Here is a 17,993-nt window from a genome sequence, read left to right as displayed (position 1 = left end):
TGTAGTGGTACTTGGTCAGTCGCTGACTTTATCTGACGCAAGCTTATCAGTAAAATGGCCTTATCGTGATGCATCGTGACGATCGGAACACGGAGACAACAATATCCAGAAGATCAAGTGACATATCACTATTTCTTGAAGAACTCATGTGCGTGATACGAAGGGAAGAAACCTCGAGAGCCAGGATCTGGTCTGTGAGATGGTGGTCTACTCGGATGTCCAGCGCCTCTCACAACTGCTGACTCGGCGATCCACTATCTATTCCACCAAAGGATCACTTGCAGCACTCACCGGAGCTTTTTGTGACTATTCAGCTATTCAGGATATCGTGCCTCAAGTGGAGTCGCAAGAAGTCCAAAAATGCATCACCCACAAAGAGAGACTTGGGATCTCCTGTTTATAAACTCAAGCGCAATCAGTCCAGAAACACGAGATAAGAGCTGATGCCGAGGTCTGACGCTCTTATCTCGGACTTGGCCATCGCTAATTATCATTTGAGGACCACCCCAGACACAGAATCGTGCTGTAGATGCATTCTCTTGTTCTGTGTGCAAATGTATGTCAACCATCACACGTCTAGCTACGGGGGGCTCGGTTTCTTTACGTCAATATATCTAGTAGCGAGGAACAATCGCAATGACATTCTCGCACGTGATTGGTCAACATGCGCTTGTCTCCTTGACACCCAGAAGTGAGTGCAAACACAGTGCTGCAAGCGGTACTGTACGATGATCAACACTCAATTAATTTAAATTACCTTATCAACTATGCCATGAATTACATCATTCGGGACGCAGTACAGTCGTGGCATACAAGCACATCGTCGTACAGTAGATGCTTCATAGCTGCGAGATATACTGGCGCATGAATGTGCTCTCGATATTCACTTGGTGTCGATTAATATGAAAGCATGCCAACCTCTCTGGCCTTTAAGCATCGTCGCTGGGCACCCGTTGTGCTTAACTCTCTGGTCTGAATTGGTATCGACCCTGGGTTAGCTGTGTGTGCGCTTTATAGGTCTAGTCTACCATAACATATCCTATCTTCAGATGTTTTCTGGATGCCAACTGCAAGGACTGCAGCTATCTTATATCGGCAACACGGGGGAGTTGAATTGGCAACTCATCTGGGCACGTACGTGATCAGAGGCAAGGAAAAAAAGTGACACTATCCACGAGCTCCGGGTATCAGCTTGAGCGAAAGACAGGCGGGCGATATCCATTACCCCGTCAACACTTCCTATCACATTAGCAAGCACCCTTCGGCTGTTCGCATGTACCCTAATCAATACAGCTCATTTGGCGACACAATCATATCACTTCTGCTGCCAGGATCCCTGAGACACTTCTACTAGGATACTGAATACTACGTTCAGGCAATGCCAAGATACTCAGTCTTTGGTGAACATGATGCACAGATTAGTTAATGGGCGGTTAATGAAACCAGGGATTACTAGTAGCCAGAGCGACAGGGAGTTGCGGCACGCGACATATGCTTGACGTGGTGAAACGGAGATTCTGAGTCGTGGTGCGCCCTGGTATTAATGCTCAGACAGATAGCTTTGCTTCGCTAACTTCTCAAAGTCGTGATTGAGAGGGCGGCTCTCGGCCGAGCGTTGCTGCGACTCAGGAACGCGAGGGGAAGATCGTTGCCACTGTCCTGTTCGACACTAAGCTTCTGTGCTCGTTCCAATACGTATACGAACGCGTGCACTGGCGGCGCTCGCTGCCTTTCTCTAAAGAACTCGGACCATTGTATAAGCCAGAGTCGTGCCTTAAGTTTTCACCGCACACGTAGCACATACCGTAGCTTACCTTACCTGTAACTTACGTACGGATTCACTGATCCTCCAAGCCACGATTTCGTGCCAAGGGCTGCGACGTCAGTCTTGGCCTTTGAATGTGGGTGCGCTGACTGCACAGCTGCCAGCGACCACCGTATTAATAGGACGGGGACTCCCAGGAACCCCATCAAGTCTCCCACAGCTCGTGAAAATGTCAACTCGAGACTAGTCATACGAGCATGCAGAGCGTCGAAAATAGAAACGCCTTATCGTAGTGGGAGATCTACATGCAACACCCATGTCGTTGCTATGTTGAACCCGAGAAAAACTGGAGACGTAAAGCTTTGCAAACGCCGCGTGCGCGGCCTGCCGTCTCGAATTGCTCAACAGAGTGATGTATCTGCACCACTCCTAGACATGTGTGCTTGCGAGAGGACGCGTCATAAGCAACGTTCTCGAGAACCTGCTGTTTTCTCTGGGTTAATAACGATTTGCTGCCCCCCAACGCATGTAAGATGCAGATAATACAGGGTAAGTCGGTGATCGTGTGCCTTCCTTATTTATCGCCTGTTCCCAGAGAAGGATTTCCCTGTGTCAGCCTTTGTTTTTCTCTTCCTCATACTGTTTTCCAAGGGCCATATCCACCCTTCAGTCATCAAAGCAATTATAGTCTGTCGCTACAATCATAAGCAAAAAATGCACGAGAACAAGGCTTTCCCCTCAGGCAGTCCTCCCGAGTACACTGCTGTCACTACAAATGCGCCTGCTGCAGCAAGATCGAAATGGAACCCATTAGGATGGCCATTGTGGGGCAAACTGCTAGGAGTGGCACTTGTCATCGGAATCATCGTTGGAATTATCGTCGGGGCAGTCGTTGGCACGAAGAAGCATGCCTATCCCAACTACAGCAGATTAGTCTATTCAATCGAGGACCGCTACGAAGGAGAGGAATTTTTCGACAACTTCGACTACTTCCATGACTATGACCCTGCTCAAGGATTCGTGCAGTAAGTTGTCTTCAGAAGCTCTCGAGAGGTACCAATGTTCCTGACTAAACGTGATGCAGCTATGTTCCTCAAGCAACTGCAAATTCATCGCAGTACAATCTGACATATGCCACGTCGACGTCAGCGGTGCTCAAAGTGGACACAACCGACCAGAACGCAAACACTGGACGCTACTCTGTGCGAATTGTCTCGAAGAAGCAGTACCACACTGGACTCTTTGTTTTCGACGTCATTCACTCGCCTTACGGATGCTCCACTTGGCCCGCCCTATGGCTTGCAGACCCTACTTACTGGCCCGAGAACGGTAGGTCCTTGGAATATCAAGTCCGTTATCACATATCTTCTAATACTGTACTATAGGTGAAATCGATGTCGTTGAAGCAGTCGAGCAGGGCAACACAGGTGCTCAATCCACTTTGCACACCAAGAAGGGATGCACCATGGACGTCAAGCGTGAGCAGTATGGTGGCGTACTCGCTAACAACTGTTGGAACGGCACCGACGACAATGCTGGATGTGGTGTGCAAGGAGCTCCAGAGACGTATGGTGAAGCCCTCAACAAGAACGGTGGCGGGGTAAGCATTACCTCATTAATGTACGCTGTCCGAAATGTATGCTGACTGGAGTCTGAAGATTTTCGCTATGGAGTTGAGAGACGCAGGAATCCGAGTCTGGTTCTTCAACCGCACCAACACTCCTGGTGATATTGCAAGTGGCAACGACTCCTCTCCAGATCCCACCACCTGGGGTATGCCTTTGGCAGATTTCCCCAGCACAGACTGCGACATCAGCTCTCATTTCAGGAACCAGTCGATCATTGCCAACATTGATCTCTGCGGTTCCTGGGCAGGCTCGACTGGTGTGTACTCTGAGCAGTACGGTTGCCCCGGCACGTGTGAGGAGTATGTGACATCCAATGCCACTGCGTTCAGCGAAGCCTATTGGGAATGGGCCGACTTCAGGGTCTATTCCGCCGCCTCGTAATATTTCTACAGGCGCTTTTAATTACTGATGACGATTATGATACCCTCCTTCTAATGGATAATATCCGAAAGGCGTTATTGGGAAAGGATGACTTGCCATTCACGAATGAGACATAGATAGATTACGGCAAAATGCAAACTTGTATGTATAACACGAGCGACTCGAGGCGACATATCGTTCTGTAACGCGATACTGCGACATGACTTGTGAGATCCCTGTGGACTCTTGATTCAGACGCTAGCATGAATTCGTCTAAAAATGCGTATGGAACGTCTGAGATGGAAGATGTACACCCATGGTCTCTGAGGTTCATGGATCTGCTACCACAGAGGGTGTCAGAAATCGTGACCCCTGGCATCAGAGAATAGCTCTTGCTTCTCACAAAATCGCTATACAAGCTGCTGAGAACGAGGATCGGAGGGTTTATCTCGTAACGTCAGAAGCATGCAGTTCACTAATATGCATGCCAAGATTGCTTGGTGGGGGCGAACTGCTGTTCCAGCGGGCTTTGCCCCAAGTTGTACACGCCGCTGCGGGGAACGACAGCCTCTCACTCAAGATTATATACCACTGCTCTACGCGAGACTACAATATAACAAACCTCAGCATAGATGAGCTGGGAATGATACTGAGATGAGCGGCCACACTGTCATGTAGATTCCCTTCCTGACGGACCGCGCAAGCCTCGACCTGCACGTAGTCCCCCCGCATAACCACAATTACTCGCCATTTCCTTGAGAGCTTTGAATCTGCTTCACCCTTTCAGATAGCATCGCACTCGTTCCCCTGTCACTTTCACTTGATGTTTCCGTGGAGTGGACTCTGCTTTGTTTACTTTCACCGTCTCGCAATATATTGATGTGCGCTATGTCTTCTCCAACAAGAGAGATCAATCAGCGACCTCGTCGACGACGCCGCCTTGATATAGCTGGTTCGGTCTCCGACAGCAATTCCGACAGACATACACAGGTCACATCCAGTCCTGAGATGGATCCTGCCCGACCGACTCTATATGTTGCCGGTGTCGATGCAGAGTCCCGTGCAGAGCACCAACACTCAGCACCTCCGATAGCCGTACATGATGCAGGTTCTTACAGCCGGCCGTCCATTCCTCTGGACGCCATCATGCCCGAAGACCACTTAGTTTTAGAATCAATGGATAGTGCCTTTGGGCGACACTATGATCCATCTGACCACAATGTCGATTCTGATGATGAAGATCTATACGAAGCGCATCAGCATACGCCATTAGCAGCCACAGATCATGCTTCTGCAGCGGCTGTCAATAATTCAATAGGGCAAGGACCTCGTAACATCCCTAGAACACTACGACGAAGAATAACACAGCGCTTCAATGTACCACCAGTGTTGTTCCTTTACGATATTCAAGATCTCGAATCAACCAAGCCACAAGGCGGGGCACCTTCCGTGATCAAGTCGGCACGATGCCTTCCTCTCAAGCGCGAATCTAACGCACATACTAGCAGATCAACAACCTCTTCTCCGAATTATACTGTTCACCCTGACCATGCAACTTCCATGGAGCTGCGATTAAGCAGTGCGTCCCGAGCACGTTGGGTGCCTGGCGAATTGCCTGTGGAGTTGTTCGAAGCTATCACACAGCATCTGTCTCGCGACGATATCAAATCAATGCGACTGGTCAGTAAAGAATTTGAACGGGGCGTTTCACATTCCCTGTTCAACACTGTTGTAGTGCCATTCAATACAGAGCTATACGAGATGATCGAGCAAGATAGGTGCATCAAGCGTGATCTGGATGGGAAGGGTAGTGTAGATGATCAGGGAAGCTCCTTTGCTAACATGAAGTTGCACTGGAAGAACGCAAGGGAGGATGCAGAGGATAAAGTGTATAAAGGCCATGGATTGCGTGTATTCGAGGGATTCGGCTCTCATATCAGAAGATTTGGCATGAGTTTCGAAATCAGAGAGGATTCCTTATCCAACCCTCCCCAGAAAAAGGCGTTGGACCAGCTCAACAGCTATTTCGGATCTTACGACTGGCCCACTACCGAATACACGCGGTTCGAGAAACTCGCGGGTCTTGAACGCACGGCCGATGAGACATCACAGATGAAGTTGGCCTTTTCATACTTACATGAAGTTCGACACCTGGCACTGTCCCTGGATTCTGGTCTGGGCTGGATGTCGGGCCCTGACAAATCAATGCGAAGCCGGATCTTGCAACGAGACCCGCCGGTGTTTGGCGATTCTTCTCACGGAGTGCTCAGTGCCCAGCAAAAGCAACGAGAATACCTCTGGGACATTCTCGATTCTTCTTACTCAAACGTCGGAAAAGCAGACGAGCTGATAGAAGGCCGTCTTCAGTTCTGTGGGCTCGCTAGTAGTCCGAGCAACATACAAGCCTTGTCTGAAAATGCGTACCAAAACACAAACATGTGGGCCAATCTGGATCCCAAAATACTTGACTCGATGGATAATGATGGTCCCGGCTCAGACGATGCAAACCACAAGCCACCGACTGGACTTCTCTACGTCAAAGTCGATAGGCATGAGCCTCTAGGCTCTCCGCCTCCCTTCATCGAGGACGTTGAGACGAGACTTGTTTCTCCCGACATGTTTGCAAACTGTCTAGCCGAGGCCGATTCTGGGACCAGAGTCAACAAGCCATTTGCACCAGCAAATCTTGATAAGCACCAGAAAGAATGGCTACTCGAAGCTGAGTGGGCTCAGAAGGCCTTTCTGATATCATATATGCTTGCTATTGTCGACAACGGTCCTGTTTTCAGCAACGTCACAACCCTTAATCTGGCTCGAATATCTAGTCGCCACGTACCGCTACTCTACAGGCACGACTTTTGGGGAGCTCTACCCAGTCTAGGTGACTTGACTGTAGCTGTCACCCCAGACTGGCGTACCATTGAGCAAGATGAAGCTGGGTTTGTGGAGACTGTTGATGTCAAACCTTCAAAGGCACACTATGCATTCTACACGCTGCTCAAGGACTACATTGGAATCAGACGTTCAATCAAAAAGATCAACTTTGGCTGGGCAGCGGGTGGCGAGCACGAGGAAGGCTGCTATGGAAGAAACAATCACATACTACCTGCACCTATCACACTACTGCCGAGTACCGTGCAATTTACTGAGAATGATCAGGATATGCTGACACTAGCACACGTGGAGCATCTTACCTTATCGAACTGCTGGCTTTCGCCTCCATCGCTTGTCAATTTCGTCAAGAATCTCAAGACTGCTGCAGTCAAGGGAATCACATTCGATTCAGTCTCACTAACCGCACATCCAAGGTTCACTGTAGCTAACGGAGGCAATCAGAATGCTGTCTACGGACAAGCTGCTTGGCTACCTTTATGGGGCTTCCAGCCTGGCGTGACGCTTGCCCAGCCGTATGTGCATACTCCTGCAGCCGCACAACAGTTCGCCGCTCTCTTCTGGCAAGGTCCTCAAGAAGGGCAGCCTCACCCTGTCTGGGCTCAGACTATGCTACAACAGATGCAACACATGATGACACAAAACGGAATCCATAACAATCAACTTGGTCGTATGTGGTCCAATCACCCAGCCGGCATGACATTAGGTCAGATTGCGCAGACTCTCGGTATGCTCGCTGGCGGTAGAGTCCTCGGTGGTGGTGTTCCTGGTGGCTTCTGGCCAGGTCGACGAGATACGACTGGGATCGTTGGTTCAAATCGGAGACAAGACTGGCAGGGTCTGGGTAGGCAGGAGCTACATCAGACGGCAGGTGGTGGTGGCGGTCCAGCTGCTGCGACGGTCGTACCGCTTTTGCCTGGTCAAGATCCTGAAGGAAGCCCACAGTGGTATGAAGGACATCAGGAAGGGTCGTGGGTGGACGTGATCGACCAGATAAGCCCTGGGCCGACATTGAAGATGTATCGGCCGTCAGAAGAATTCGACACAGCGGCGCCACAGGGCAGGACGAAGCTTCATTCCATCGCGTTCAATTCATGCGGATACGTCTTGCTTCAGAACGCACCCTTCGACCAGACAGCTTTCGAGGGAATGATGAGTCAACGCTTCACGTCCACATATTTCATGCGTCGCCGCAGCGCTCTACAGTCGGCGATGCTCAGCAGCACCGACAGGTACTTGGGTCGCATAGTGCAGCACATGTTGGAGCGCGAACAGAACGCACTGCTCTTTGCCTGGGGGATGAGGATGGGCTGGGACAATGTCAAGAAGACCGAAGAGGCCGAGTATGATGGTTGTTTGCCGGGAGGTACAGGCCGATTTTCGGGAAGCGTGCACAAGGGATACCGGCTTGGACTTGCAGCTGACTCCCACTAGGATTGGGACAGCTTCTTGTACGAGTTTTTATTTCTACTTCGCCTGTGAGACGGCGCGACTGCGCTGCACAGGAGTCATCAGGGCGGAGGGCAATATCACATGAATGCTTCCATGATAGCGCGGCTTCTCAGCCTGGTTGCCCGACCTTCGAAGGTACCTCAAGGGAATAAATACAGCTCGGCGTAATGGTCTGTCACGGACGCTCGCAAGTCATCGCTTGCTTGAGCCAGGGATCATTCCAAAAAGAGTAAACATTAGGGGTGGTGTCCATAAAATACGATTAATGCAAATATTGACGTATATATGAATCATAGACTAGGTTTGCCAACCTTGTACCATGATACTATGCCCTCTCAGCGCTTGAGGTGTTCTTTGAACTGCTGGATAAGGCACCTAGATAAGACATGTCTGAAGTACCTGCCGTGCGAAGGATTTCATGCGTACACTTCAGCTATAAGTGGGTGTGGCGTATTCTTGAAGGTCATAGAGCGATAGAACAGCTGCAATGAGGAAAGGAGCGTCGAGAATAATGCAATCGAAGCCCAGGATATCGCGGGCAAATCAATGATCGAAGACTATTGGCGGTGCTGATGGTTGGAGGAGTGGAAACGGGCTTGTCTAAAACGATGCCTGAGGTAAATATAAGGTGGTCTCGGAAGCAGCGCCAGGACATGACGAGCCGATAAGCCGAGAAGTCTTCCCCGTGCCCGCCGAAATAATATTATATTCAGGGACACGTCGTCAAGCGAGTAATTGTAGAAACAGTAGTGCAATAGACTTGTACTGATGGTCTTATCGCAAGTCAAGTATAAGTAGCTCAGATCTGCCAGACTACTGTACTGTTCTATCTTATCTCTGCCAACTTTGCAACACGCCTTGATTGCGAGAAAATAAAATCACGGCTGCACGTCACGCGTTATCTCCCGAGCTGCTGCTGCTGCTTCTGTTATCGAGAAATCCCCAACTCACAGCTTCTGCCTTGCCCCGTGCATCATTCCCCATCTCTTCAACTTCAGTCCTCAACCCGATCCAAGTGCAGGCGCTCACTGTAGAACTCAGGCGACATACTTGCAAGAAAAGGACACCCACCGATTTGCTTCCGCCCGGTTCCGAGTTGCGATCGTGACTCTACCGTAGTCTATCGCTTGCTCAGCAGCACGAAAAGTCACCCTCGACAACCACAAGCTCCAGACAAACCCAGAACATGGCGGAAAACGTACGGTTACAGAAGACCAATGGGATCACGACGGCGCCAAAGGCCACTGGACCAAAGGAGAACATCTTCCTCTTCGTGCCCAACCTTATCGGTAGGCAACACACACCTACAGGAGGAGCTAGATGAAAAGGGGGAAAAGAAAAGAAAACTAATACGCGATTTATTCATCAGGCTATGCGCGTGTCGTTCTCGCCATCGTGTCCCTCTATTACATGCCTGTGCATCCCCGTAGATGTTCTTTCCTATACAGCGTGTCCTGCCTCCTGGATGCCCTCGATGGCTACGCAGCACGCAAGTACAACCAGTCGACAAAGTTCGGTGCAGTTCTCGACATGGTCACGGACAGATGTACAACAACATGTCTGCTGGTCTTCTTGTCTACCGCTAAGCCCAGGTGGAGCATTTGGTTCCAGCTCCTGATCAGTCTGGACTTTACCAGTCACTACATGCACATGTACGCGACCCTTGCCATGGGCGGTAGTGGCCAGAGCCACAAGAACATCGACGAGAAGAGAAGCAAGATCATGCATCTTTACTATTCAAACAGGGTGAGTGGGCAAATAGAGTCTCGAAGAGGTAAAAGAGTGACGGGACTGGACTTGGCTGATAATTCGAGATGCAGAATGTTCTGTTCGTCTGCTGCGCACTGAACGAGTTGTTCTTCATCGGCCTTTACCTCCTCGCTTTCTCCTCACCTACCGTTACACCTTCCCTCTTCCAGCCCGAACCCTCGACCTTGGTTCCTGGCTCGCCAGCGATCCCGCCGAACCCCTCGACGTTGTTCGAGAGCCCCTGGTCTGCAGGTGCGATGGAGATGGCCCGGTAAGTGTGCTGGTAGCTGTCACGAAATCGAGCTCATGCTGACGAGATGCCATGCAGTGCCAACAAGATGGACAGCACCATTCCCTGGATCCTTACTGTTGTCTCATTCCCAGTCATGGCCTTCAAACAGGGGGTCAACATTGTGCAGATACAAGCAGCCAGTAAATGGCTGGCGCAAGGCGATCTCGAAGAGCGTGCCAAGCAGGGTCTCCCGGCCAAGAAAGACCAGTAGCCGAGTCTGGAGTGCCATGTTCAAGCTGATGCAACATGGCGAGGAAAGGAAAGAACGGATGTGGAGTGCCGCCGCTCTATTTACCCCTGTGGCATAATATTGGATAACATATAATCTGATCTTCGGGAAGGCCTACGTCTTGATTTGTATTTACATGCACGCATTTGCTCGGGAGTTTTGGCGCCATGGAGAAGCGGAGCGACCTGGATCGTGCATGCTGCACAATGTCCTTCGGTGCATTCGCATTCGCTGCAGTCAAGTCGCAGCAAACCGGACGACTGGGTTTTACTGCTGCTGCTGCCTCTTCCAAATACGTAGCTTGCACGAGAAAGACCCAAATAGAAAAGTGGGTGAAGCAAATGCAAATACCGACATCACGATAGATTGCGAGGCGTACGGTTATCTCATATAAAGTAATGCCTCCTCATGCAGCAAACAGAAAGCAGAGTAGTAGTGACCGGTCCTTGACGATCTGCAAAGGCTTGGCCCATCGCTTCGGCACTCCCGTATGAAGACGATTTGTATCCACTCTCGAGCTACAAATCGGGTTTGACCGAAAAGGGATGCTAGGCAAGGCCACACGCCACCAGCACCGGATTATCGGGACGCGCGATGCGGCGCGCAGCGCGGCGGGCAAGGATGGCGATATATTATCGATAGATGCACTACTTGCGAATCTACTACTCTGAACAAGGTACTAAGGTCGCCGGGCAAGGGGGGAAGGGTGGATCTTCTTTTTAACACATGGTGCAAATGAGACGGCGCCGGGCCTGATCACGCCTCATTGTATGCCGCGACAGCGCCATAGACGGATCTTATTCCCAAGATATCCTAGTAGTCTACGGACACTCCACAGCGGGCGACGATTTGAGTGAAACCTTTTTTTTTTTTGCCATGCCATGCATGCATGCAAGCAAGCCTGCGTCCCGGGACAGGGACAATCCCCACTCACTCACCTCTTTTTACCCCTGGCGCTTATTGACCCGCCAACGGACAGATGTCAGTCCATTGGAGTTATGGTTTCTTGTGCGGACAAGACTGGCGGTCGCTTTCGATGGCTACATGTCACGCTCGCTCCATTATCTCCAAAACAAAATTTCACAAGAGAATACACAAAAAGTGCCACGTATCGATCGTGGGAATCTTGATCGGCTAATTGCATATTGAGAGATTTCTGCAATATGAAACGCACTTATAGGCAAAAAGCAGGAAAGTAGGCACTCCGATTGATTGTAGAGATCGAAGGGAAATAGACTTGGCTTTAGCGAGGGCCAAAACCGCAGATTCGAGGGCTGGGATGCTTTCGTACCTTAGGCCAGGCACACACGCACTTTACGAACATAGCAAGTGCGCAATCCATTCTAGCTGCAAACCAAGTTTTGGCTTGACTCGCGGGTAACTTGCATGGATCTCCCTCGCGTGTCGCTTGTCGCCGAGGGAGCGGAGATTTGACGCGAGTGGCTGGGTGTTGCATGCATATATGCATGCTTGCACATAGTCTCCGCTATTTCGTGCCGTAGACTGGCTTGTCTATCCCGCACACCTCGTACACTTCGGCGCGTGAAGCAAGGGAGGTCTTGTTGCTATGTGATCGTCGAAGGATCTGTACTTGTGGCAGATCCCCCCATCCACTTCCTCTATTCAAGTAAAAGAAGCGACGTCTAGATTAATTTGATTCGGCCCTCGGAGGCTGAGCACGAGCTGCCTCATCTTCGCAGCTACAATCGTCATGTCTGTCTGAGCGTGGTGTGTGGTAAGATGCTGTATGGGTAGCATCTCCTGTCAAATTACGACACCTCCCTCTCTCTCCGATAGATTGACATGATTACTATTTGATAGACGATGATCGCATGAGCTAAAACAACAGTGGTTCACAGCCTTAGTCTAAACCGGACCGCGATCCATCGGTGCCGCATTCGTACTCCATTGGCTGGCGCTGGGCTTGTCCGAGCCTGTAGCTCCCAAAGCTAAGGCCTTAATGAGTTCCTCCACCTTGTCCTAAAAAGCCTATAGATTGCGCTGCGGCCCTCTCGCACCGTGCCCCCCACCCCAGCCCTGGGCAGGATAGGGGAGATCACCCTCGATTGCAGCCGGCAGATCTGGATCTGAGATTTCCAAGTTTGGTTTGATTACCATCCTGGCGTGGGAATGTTTTGTCTTATATTCAGCAATCTGCACACCTGCGGATTTGCTCGCCTGAGAAAAATAGATTGGAAGTCCTGCTCCTCCTACCGCTGCCCCAAAGACAAAAAGACAAGAAAAGAAACAATTTCGACAACGGCCGTTGTGGTATTCTCGGTGTGCCTGAACGGTTTGATTCGTTTTCTCAACGAGGCGCAACGCCTAGAGCTGCTGTGCGACCGTTTCGAGACCCGGTGCCGTGCATTAGGATCGGAGTTAAAAAGCCTGGTTTCCACAGCTGCAACTCTACTCATCCCTGATCGCGACATCTTGCCTCTAGATGCTTAGAGTCTGTTGGCATTGATAAGGTCTCGACTATCCCGCCATATAATATCATTGTCGGATCCCACAAACAAGGATCTCTTGAGACTGTTGATTCATATCAATTCATCTCTTGTCAACACACTTTCACAAAAGCATTGCTTGACATCCATACAATGGATTCGACTACGCTCATGACCTTTTGGTTGTACGTCATTGCTTACCTTGCTCATTTTCTCGTCCAATACTTACACTGTGCATAGTAAAACACCACAAGATGTCCGCTCAGTTGACATCTACGGTTCATGGGACAACTTCACTATTGCCTATCCAATGCAAGCAGATGCTCACAGAGGACGCGGATCTTGGACGGCATGTCCGAAGTTTGAGAACATCATTTGTGATGGCAACACATCAACAATGAGATCGAAGCCAAGACAAGGCGCTTTGATGCAAGGAGGCCGATATTGGTATTATGTAAGTGACTTTCCGTGTTGGAGCATTGACAATGTGATACTGACGTGTCTACCCGTTGTAGTTCAAGACGGATGACCTAGAGGAGTGCTACGATCTGTTCAAGTCTTGCACAGCGGCATGTCCTCTGCTACCTGGACAGATGGTCAATGTCTTGGAGGTGCCGGTCGAGGTGGTGGAACCTCCTCAGCGCGTTTCAAGTGCATCAGCTAGCATGGCTTGTAGCCTGCAAACACCCGTCATGACTCGCGATCCCGCAGATCGCTACAGGAAGGTCCAACGACAGCCCCCAGCCAACTTGCCAAGATACTACTCTTCTTATGAGGCATTGCGGGAGAAGGCCTGTGGATTCACACCGTCGATCATGGAACGTGGTGGCCCGGTTCGACGACCGGTGCGTATGTCACCTGTGCCGCAGCAGAGACTTGACTCGGCGGGCAAGAAGTCTCTCAAGCGCTTACGTGGGGAGTCACCGGCTTACCAAGCTCTCGGTACTGCTTTCGCCAGTTCGGGTGCGGATATGGATAGTGTCACAGATGCCGACGGTCCTCTACCTGTGCTACGTCCATTCGGTCCTATGCCTGGCTTCGTTTCTGATGATCGCCCGGCAACTAGACGTGGAAGCTCGCAAGGCAGGAAAACGCCCATCGGCTTAGGCATTTCCGCATTGGCTTCCTTTGGTGAAACTCCAGGAGCCGATACATCGCTCACTTACGTCGACAGTGATGACGGCAGCTTCTGGTCGTTCCCGCATCCCAACCCTCTGAGAGCAAACCCAAACCAAGTCATACCCCCTCAGCCTGCACACTCCTACCCTTCTCCAGCACCCACATCTGCATCACCATCTCCGTCATGGAAGAGCTGTGAGCCAATCCAAGAAGGCGACGAAGAGTGGGCACATGGTGATCTCATCAGCACCCAGACCGTCGTTGCCGGCGCAGGTCCTCTCGACATGGTCTCGCCAACCTTCACTGCACTTACTGCCGCCTCTTCGCCGTCGCCGTCTCCAAGGGACGGGTCCTTTGACCTGTGTGACAACTTTTCTCCTCATCACTTGTCTCAGTTGAACTCGCTTGCATATGATCTAAGCAACGACAGACATGACGTCGACAACCTTTCTTCCGCAACCCTGATGCCTCCACTTTCATCATCAGGGAAGTCCGTCAACGCGACCGCACAAGAACTACGACAGCAGCCATCGAGATACTTCGACGCTGTAGTCTCATTAGACACGTTTGTCGACGTCGACGGCTGCCATCGAATGTCTCTGGATGGGCGTCACCATGACTTCGCGGAAGATGTGTTTGACGCGCTAGGTTTCGAATGCCTTGGATGATTATTTCTTTTGTTTCGTCTTTTTCTTATTGGCATAGCATCCTGGGTCGTTTGATTGGGTGTTTCATCGAGTTAGCAGCATTGGGTGGTTCGGTTTCATATTCTCATTCTTCTTCTCTTGTAAAGCGTCTGCGCTATATACCCGTTCCCTACACACACACAACCCCCTTTTTTTTTATCAGCTGTCAAGTCTTTTCAAAGGCTCTTTCTTTTCTCTTTTCGGTTCTCTTTGCTTGTCACAAGAAAGGCGTCATATCTGTTGACATGGAAAAAGGCTTGTACGACGTTACAGTATTTTATAGAATAACATTAGTGGTACTAGATGGAGTAGGGAACGATAGTTTGGAGGATTAGGATTTAGAGGTCTTTATGACAAACGAGGGGTATTGGTCGAAATGAAACAATTATAACAAGACACTCTTTTCCTCTTCCCTGTTATGATCAGATCATACTCTCAGTCGAAAGAAAACAGCAAATAAATGAAGACATAAGACTCGCCTCACCCTGTCTTTCTGCTCCTTCCGTGCCAATCCTAAACGATCAAGGAATGGGATAAGTGCATGGACACCCAAGCCGTATGCGTCTCTGTCTAATACGTGGTCTCGTGTTTCTGTCATCACCTGGCGTGGGTAGAAATGGGTAGGTGCAAAGGTTATGTACAGTAGAGGTCAGGGTCGTCCGGAGCAACCAAAGGCAACGAAGCAGACGAATCCAAAGCATCTTTCTCGTGATTGGAAGGTGGGGGAGGTTGGGGAGGGGGTCTGTCGTCTCGAGTATTGAGCAAATCGGTCTCCGGAGGCTACTCCAGATCTGCGAATTATGAGATTCGGAACTCGAAAGTCTGAAATTGTGGGACTCTCGCGACTCTGCACCCTGCTGAAAATAGGTCGTTGGTGGAGGTTGGTTGGGGCAAAGTCTGCGAAGTCTGAAAGTCTGACAGTGTGAAGCCTGAAAGTCTGAGGGTTCGACTGGTCGAAGCATCAAGATTCGGAGCTGTAGAGTTTAGGGAAAATGATCAGGGAAGTTATAGTACAGTAGCTTGACTTTGTGAGTCCATCTTGGATTGAAAGGTCGATGGGCTCGATGATTTCGTTTGCGTGATTCTTAAGGTATGATCGTTTCTGGATCGTTTGCTTTTGGTGTGTGAGGATAGAGTACTTGGGGTTGGATCTGGAGAGCTGTGGTTTAAACCTCGAAGGTATATTATGTTTATAGTCTATTGTTCGATCACGTCTTGAATATGATCAGCGACCAATGTTTTGAGACTGATCATGTCGTTTCGTGGGGAAGAAGGCAGAACGAATAGATCGTGCTGTGACTGCATGGAGGCCGCGTTGCATGCATCCATATACCTGTCGACCCACCAGTTTCCAGCACTGTGGTAGCACATGCAAGTGTTGGAGCATTAGCACACGGCTCTTGATTTCCAGACTTCGTATAATAGCAAGATTGTGGTTCTCAATCGGAGGGATACACTGTAACCCCAATGGTAAAGAGATGGATTAGGACAGGGTCGCCCGCTTCCCTTCGAGTCCTCTTTTGAGCTGTGTTGGAAGACTCGAGTCATTCAGATTCTCTTTCACTAATACACGAAGAGAGGGAAGAAATAGAAAGAGATAAAGGAGCTTGAGGCCAAGTTACAAGGTGGGGTAGAGTTGGGTCTTGAGGAGATGGAGGAACAGGTATGGTTGTATGTTGCCATTTTACCAGATTGTGTATATTTCGAACCGAAGAAGAGCTTCACGAAGGCAGCTGCTACGTCCAGTTAGAAGCGGTAGTGTATGTTTTACCTACTCGTTAGTCTCTCCATTTCATTTGTCTTTCTTCTCTCCTTCTTAACCTCTGTTGCTCTTCCATAATAGCACAAAGCTCGTTCATCCCTGCCTCGTTCTGATCCATCTTACTTTTTTTCATACACCCTCTGCATTTGACGAAGAAGATCTAAGCTGAAGAGTATTAGTCCTTGAACTCTCTATATCCATCTACGAAAATATTGTACAGCTTTAGAACAAGGGAAAGTTCCAACATGGATTCTAATCAAAGGGAGAAAGACCACCCAGTAGATAAGTTCCACCCTTTATGCTTCCATTGAGAGAGCAGACTAGAGTAGTAAGATATTTAAATAAAACCTCTCCTTTCTTTTCGAGGCGTTGGCCTTTTACGCCCCTCGGTGACGAAATGCACAACCCTTCTGTTCAAGCTTTAGCGATTGTGCCCATGTTGTAGATGACGCATAGCAGAGATGAATGATGGTCGCTATAAATCAATTCAAGATCTCGGGGACAGTACAAAGATGTGATCATAAAAGGGGATAGCAGATATAGCAACGAAACTCAAGAACCAAGATACGAAGGTTATGTGCAAGCATAGAAAGCCAGCAAAGCATAGAAGACGATGACAGACAACAAACGAGAAGACACAGACAAAGAAGAGAAATGATCATATGGTGTGTGTGTGTGTGAAGGAGAGAAAGAGAGAGAGGAAGAAAAGAACAAAATTCATAAACACCGTTTTCATGCATGCGTATTCTTCATATGTACAAAGTAGACAGGAAACATTTTCGAGAGATATCGAGGAGAAAAGGAGAAAGAAAAAGGCAGAAGCAAGAGTGCTGCCCTCTCTTTCACCGTGGCAAAAAGAGCAGCAAAGAAAATGAGGAGGTGGCTTTCTTCTTCTTCGTCTTCTTCTTCTTTCTCCACCTGATGCCCTTCTGTGCGTCTAATCCTCTCCTCCTCCTCGATCCTCATCACGACGTCTCATATATCCCCAGCGTTGGTTTTCTTTCTGGTCTCCTTCCATGCTGCAAAGCGACCACACAGCGATGCTGTAGTCGTGGTCTCTTTACGGAAATGAAGCCTGGCGCTTCCTTGAACCCGAATGCCTCACCACCACCACCACCACCAGAGTCTCGCATGTGTGCCATTATTATTCCCAAATAAAACGCCTGTGACCAAATTTCCAGTTCCCGCCCTTTGGGATATCATCCTTTTTCTCTCCAGTGCAAAATATATATCAAAACAGACACAAAAAAGACATTCCTGTGCAACAAAAAGCCCATCTATCGCGAGATCTGTAGGTGGCGTCTGAACGCCAACGTCGAAAGGCAAGGTCGAGAAACAGCGGTGCCCTCGGTGCGTAACGTGATGGACTTTCGTGCGTGGAACAGACGCCGACTAGACCTTCGTGGAGACTAGAGAACCAAGTGCGCATTACATCGCGGAGCCGGGAGTATATCGTTGGCAACAGATGCGCCGCTCGTCAGCCACACAGCCATGAGAGTCCATGCGTAGTCTCCAATGTCACGAATCACAGTCTGGAGAAGACAGCTGTTTCGCGCAAAACATCGTCCACGAGCGCAGCTCCACCGAGGACTCAATTCGGGGTACCGGGAAA

The 17,993-nt window shown here is 49.7% G+C and overlaps 4 protein-coding genes across 5 annotated transcripts; all 4 read left to right on the top strand.

Moving 5' to 3' along the window:
- Positions 1-2,479: 2,479 nt before the first annotated feature.
- AAFC00_000184 (uncharacterized protein) lies at positions 2,480-3,774 on the top strand (the record flags this gene model as incomplete). The annotated part of the gene is made up of 4 exons (XM_069341127.1): positions 2,480-2,790; positions 2,850-3,094; positions 3,151-3,365; positions 3,424-3,774. 4 exons carry the CDS (start codon positions 2,480-2,482, stop codon positions 3,772-3,774), a joined length of 1,122 nt encoding a protein of 373 aa, XP_069196392.1.
- An 858-nt stretch (positions 3,775-4,632) lies between these two features.
- On the top strand, positions 4,633-8,079 carry AAFC00_000183 (uncharacterized protein; the record flags this gene model as incomplete). Of its 2 annotated transcripts, none has more annotated exons than XM_069341116.1 (1): positions 4,633-8,079. In XM_069341116.1, the coding sequence occupies one exon, from the start codon at positions 4,633-4,635 to the stop codon at positions 8,077-8,079; it is 3,447 nt and encodes a 1,148-aa protein (XP_069196390.1). The 2 variants fall into 2 exon arrangements, with proteins under 2 accessions (XP_069196390.1, XP_069196391.1); XM_069341117.1 differs by having other exon boundaries at positions 4,762-8,079.
- Positions 8,080-9,283: 1,204 nt separating this feature from the next.
- Positions 9,284-10,349, top strand: AAFC00_000182 (uncharacterized protein; the record flags this gene model as incomplete). Its single annotated transcript, XM_069341106.1, has 4 exons — positions 9,284-9,386; positions 9,467-9,843; positions 9,918-10,117; positions 10,175-10,349. 4 exons carry the CDS (start codon positions 9,284-9,286, stop codon positions 10,347-10,349), a joined length of 855 nt encoding a protein of 284 aa, XP_069196389.1.
- A 2,618-nt stretch (positions 10,350-12,967) lies between these two features.
- On the top strand, positions 12,968-14,601 carry AAFC00_000181 (uncharacterized protein; the record flags this gene model as incomplete). Its single annotated transcript, XM_069341093.1, has 3 exons — positions 12,968-12,999; positions 13,055-13,268; positions 13,330-14,601. 3 exons carry the CDS (start codon positions 12,968-12,970, stop codon positions 14,599-14,601), a joined length of 1,518 nt encoding a protein of 505 aa, XP_069196388.1.
- Between the last annotated feature and the right edge of the window lie 3,392 nt (positions 14,602-17,993).

The sequence above is a fragment of the Neodothiora populina genome (genome assembly GCF_041146345.1).
Source record: "Neodothiora populina strain CPC 39397 chromosome Unknown canker_contig_1, whole genome shotgun sequence".
Taxonomy (NCBI): domain Eukaryota; kingdom Fungi; phylum Ascomycota; class Dothideomycetes; order Dothideales; family Dothioraceae; genus Neodothiora; species Neodothiora populina.
The sequence above is the reverse complement of the archived record's forward strand: the minus strand, read 5'-3'. Positions and strand labels throughout refer to the sequence as shown.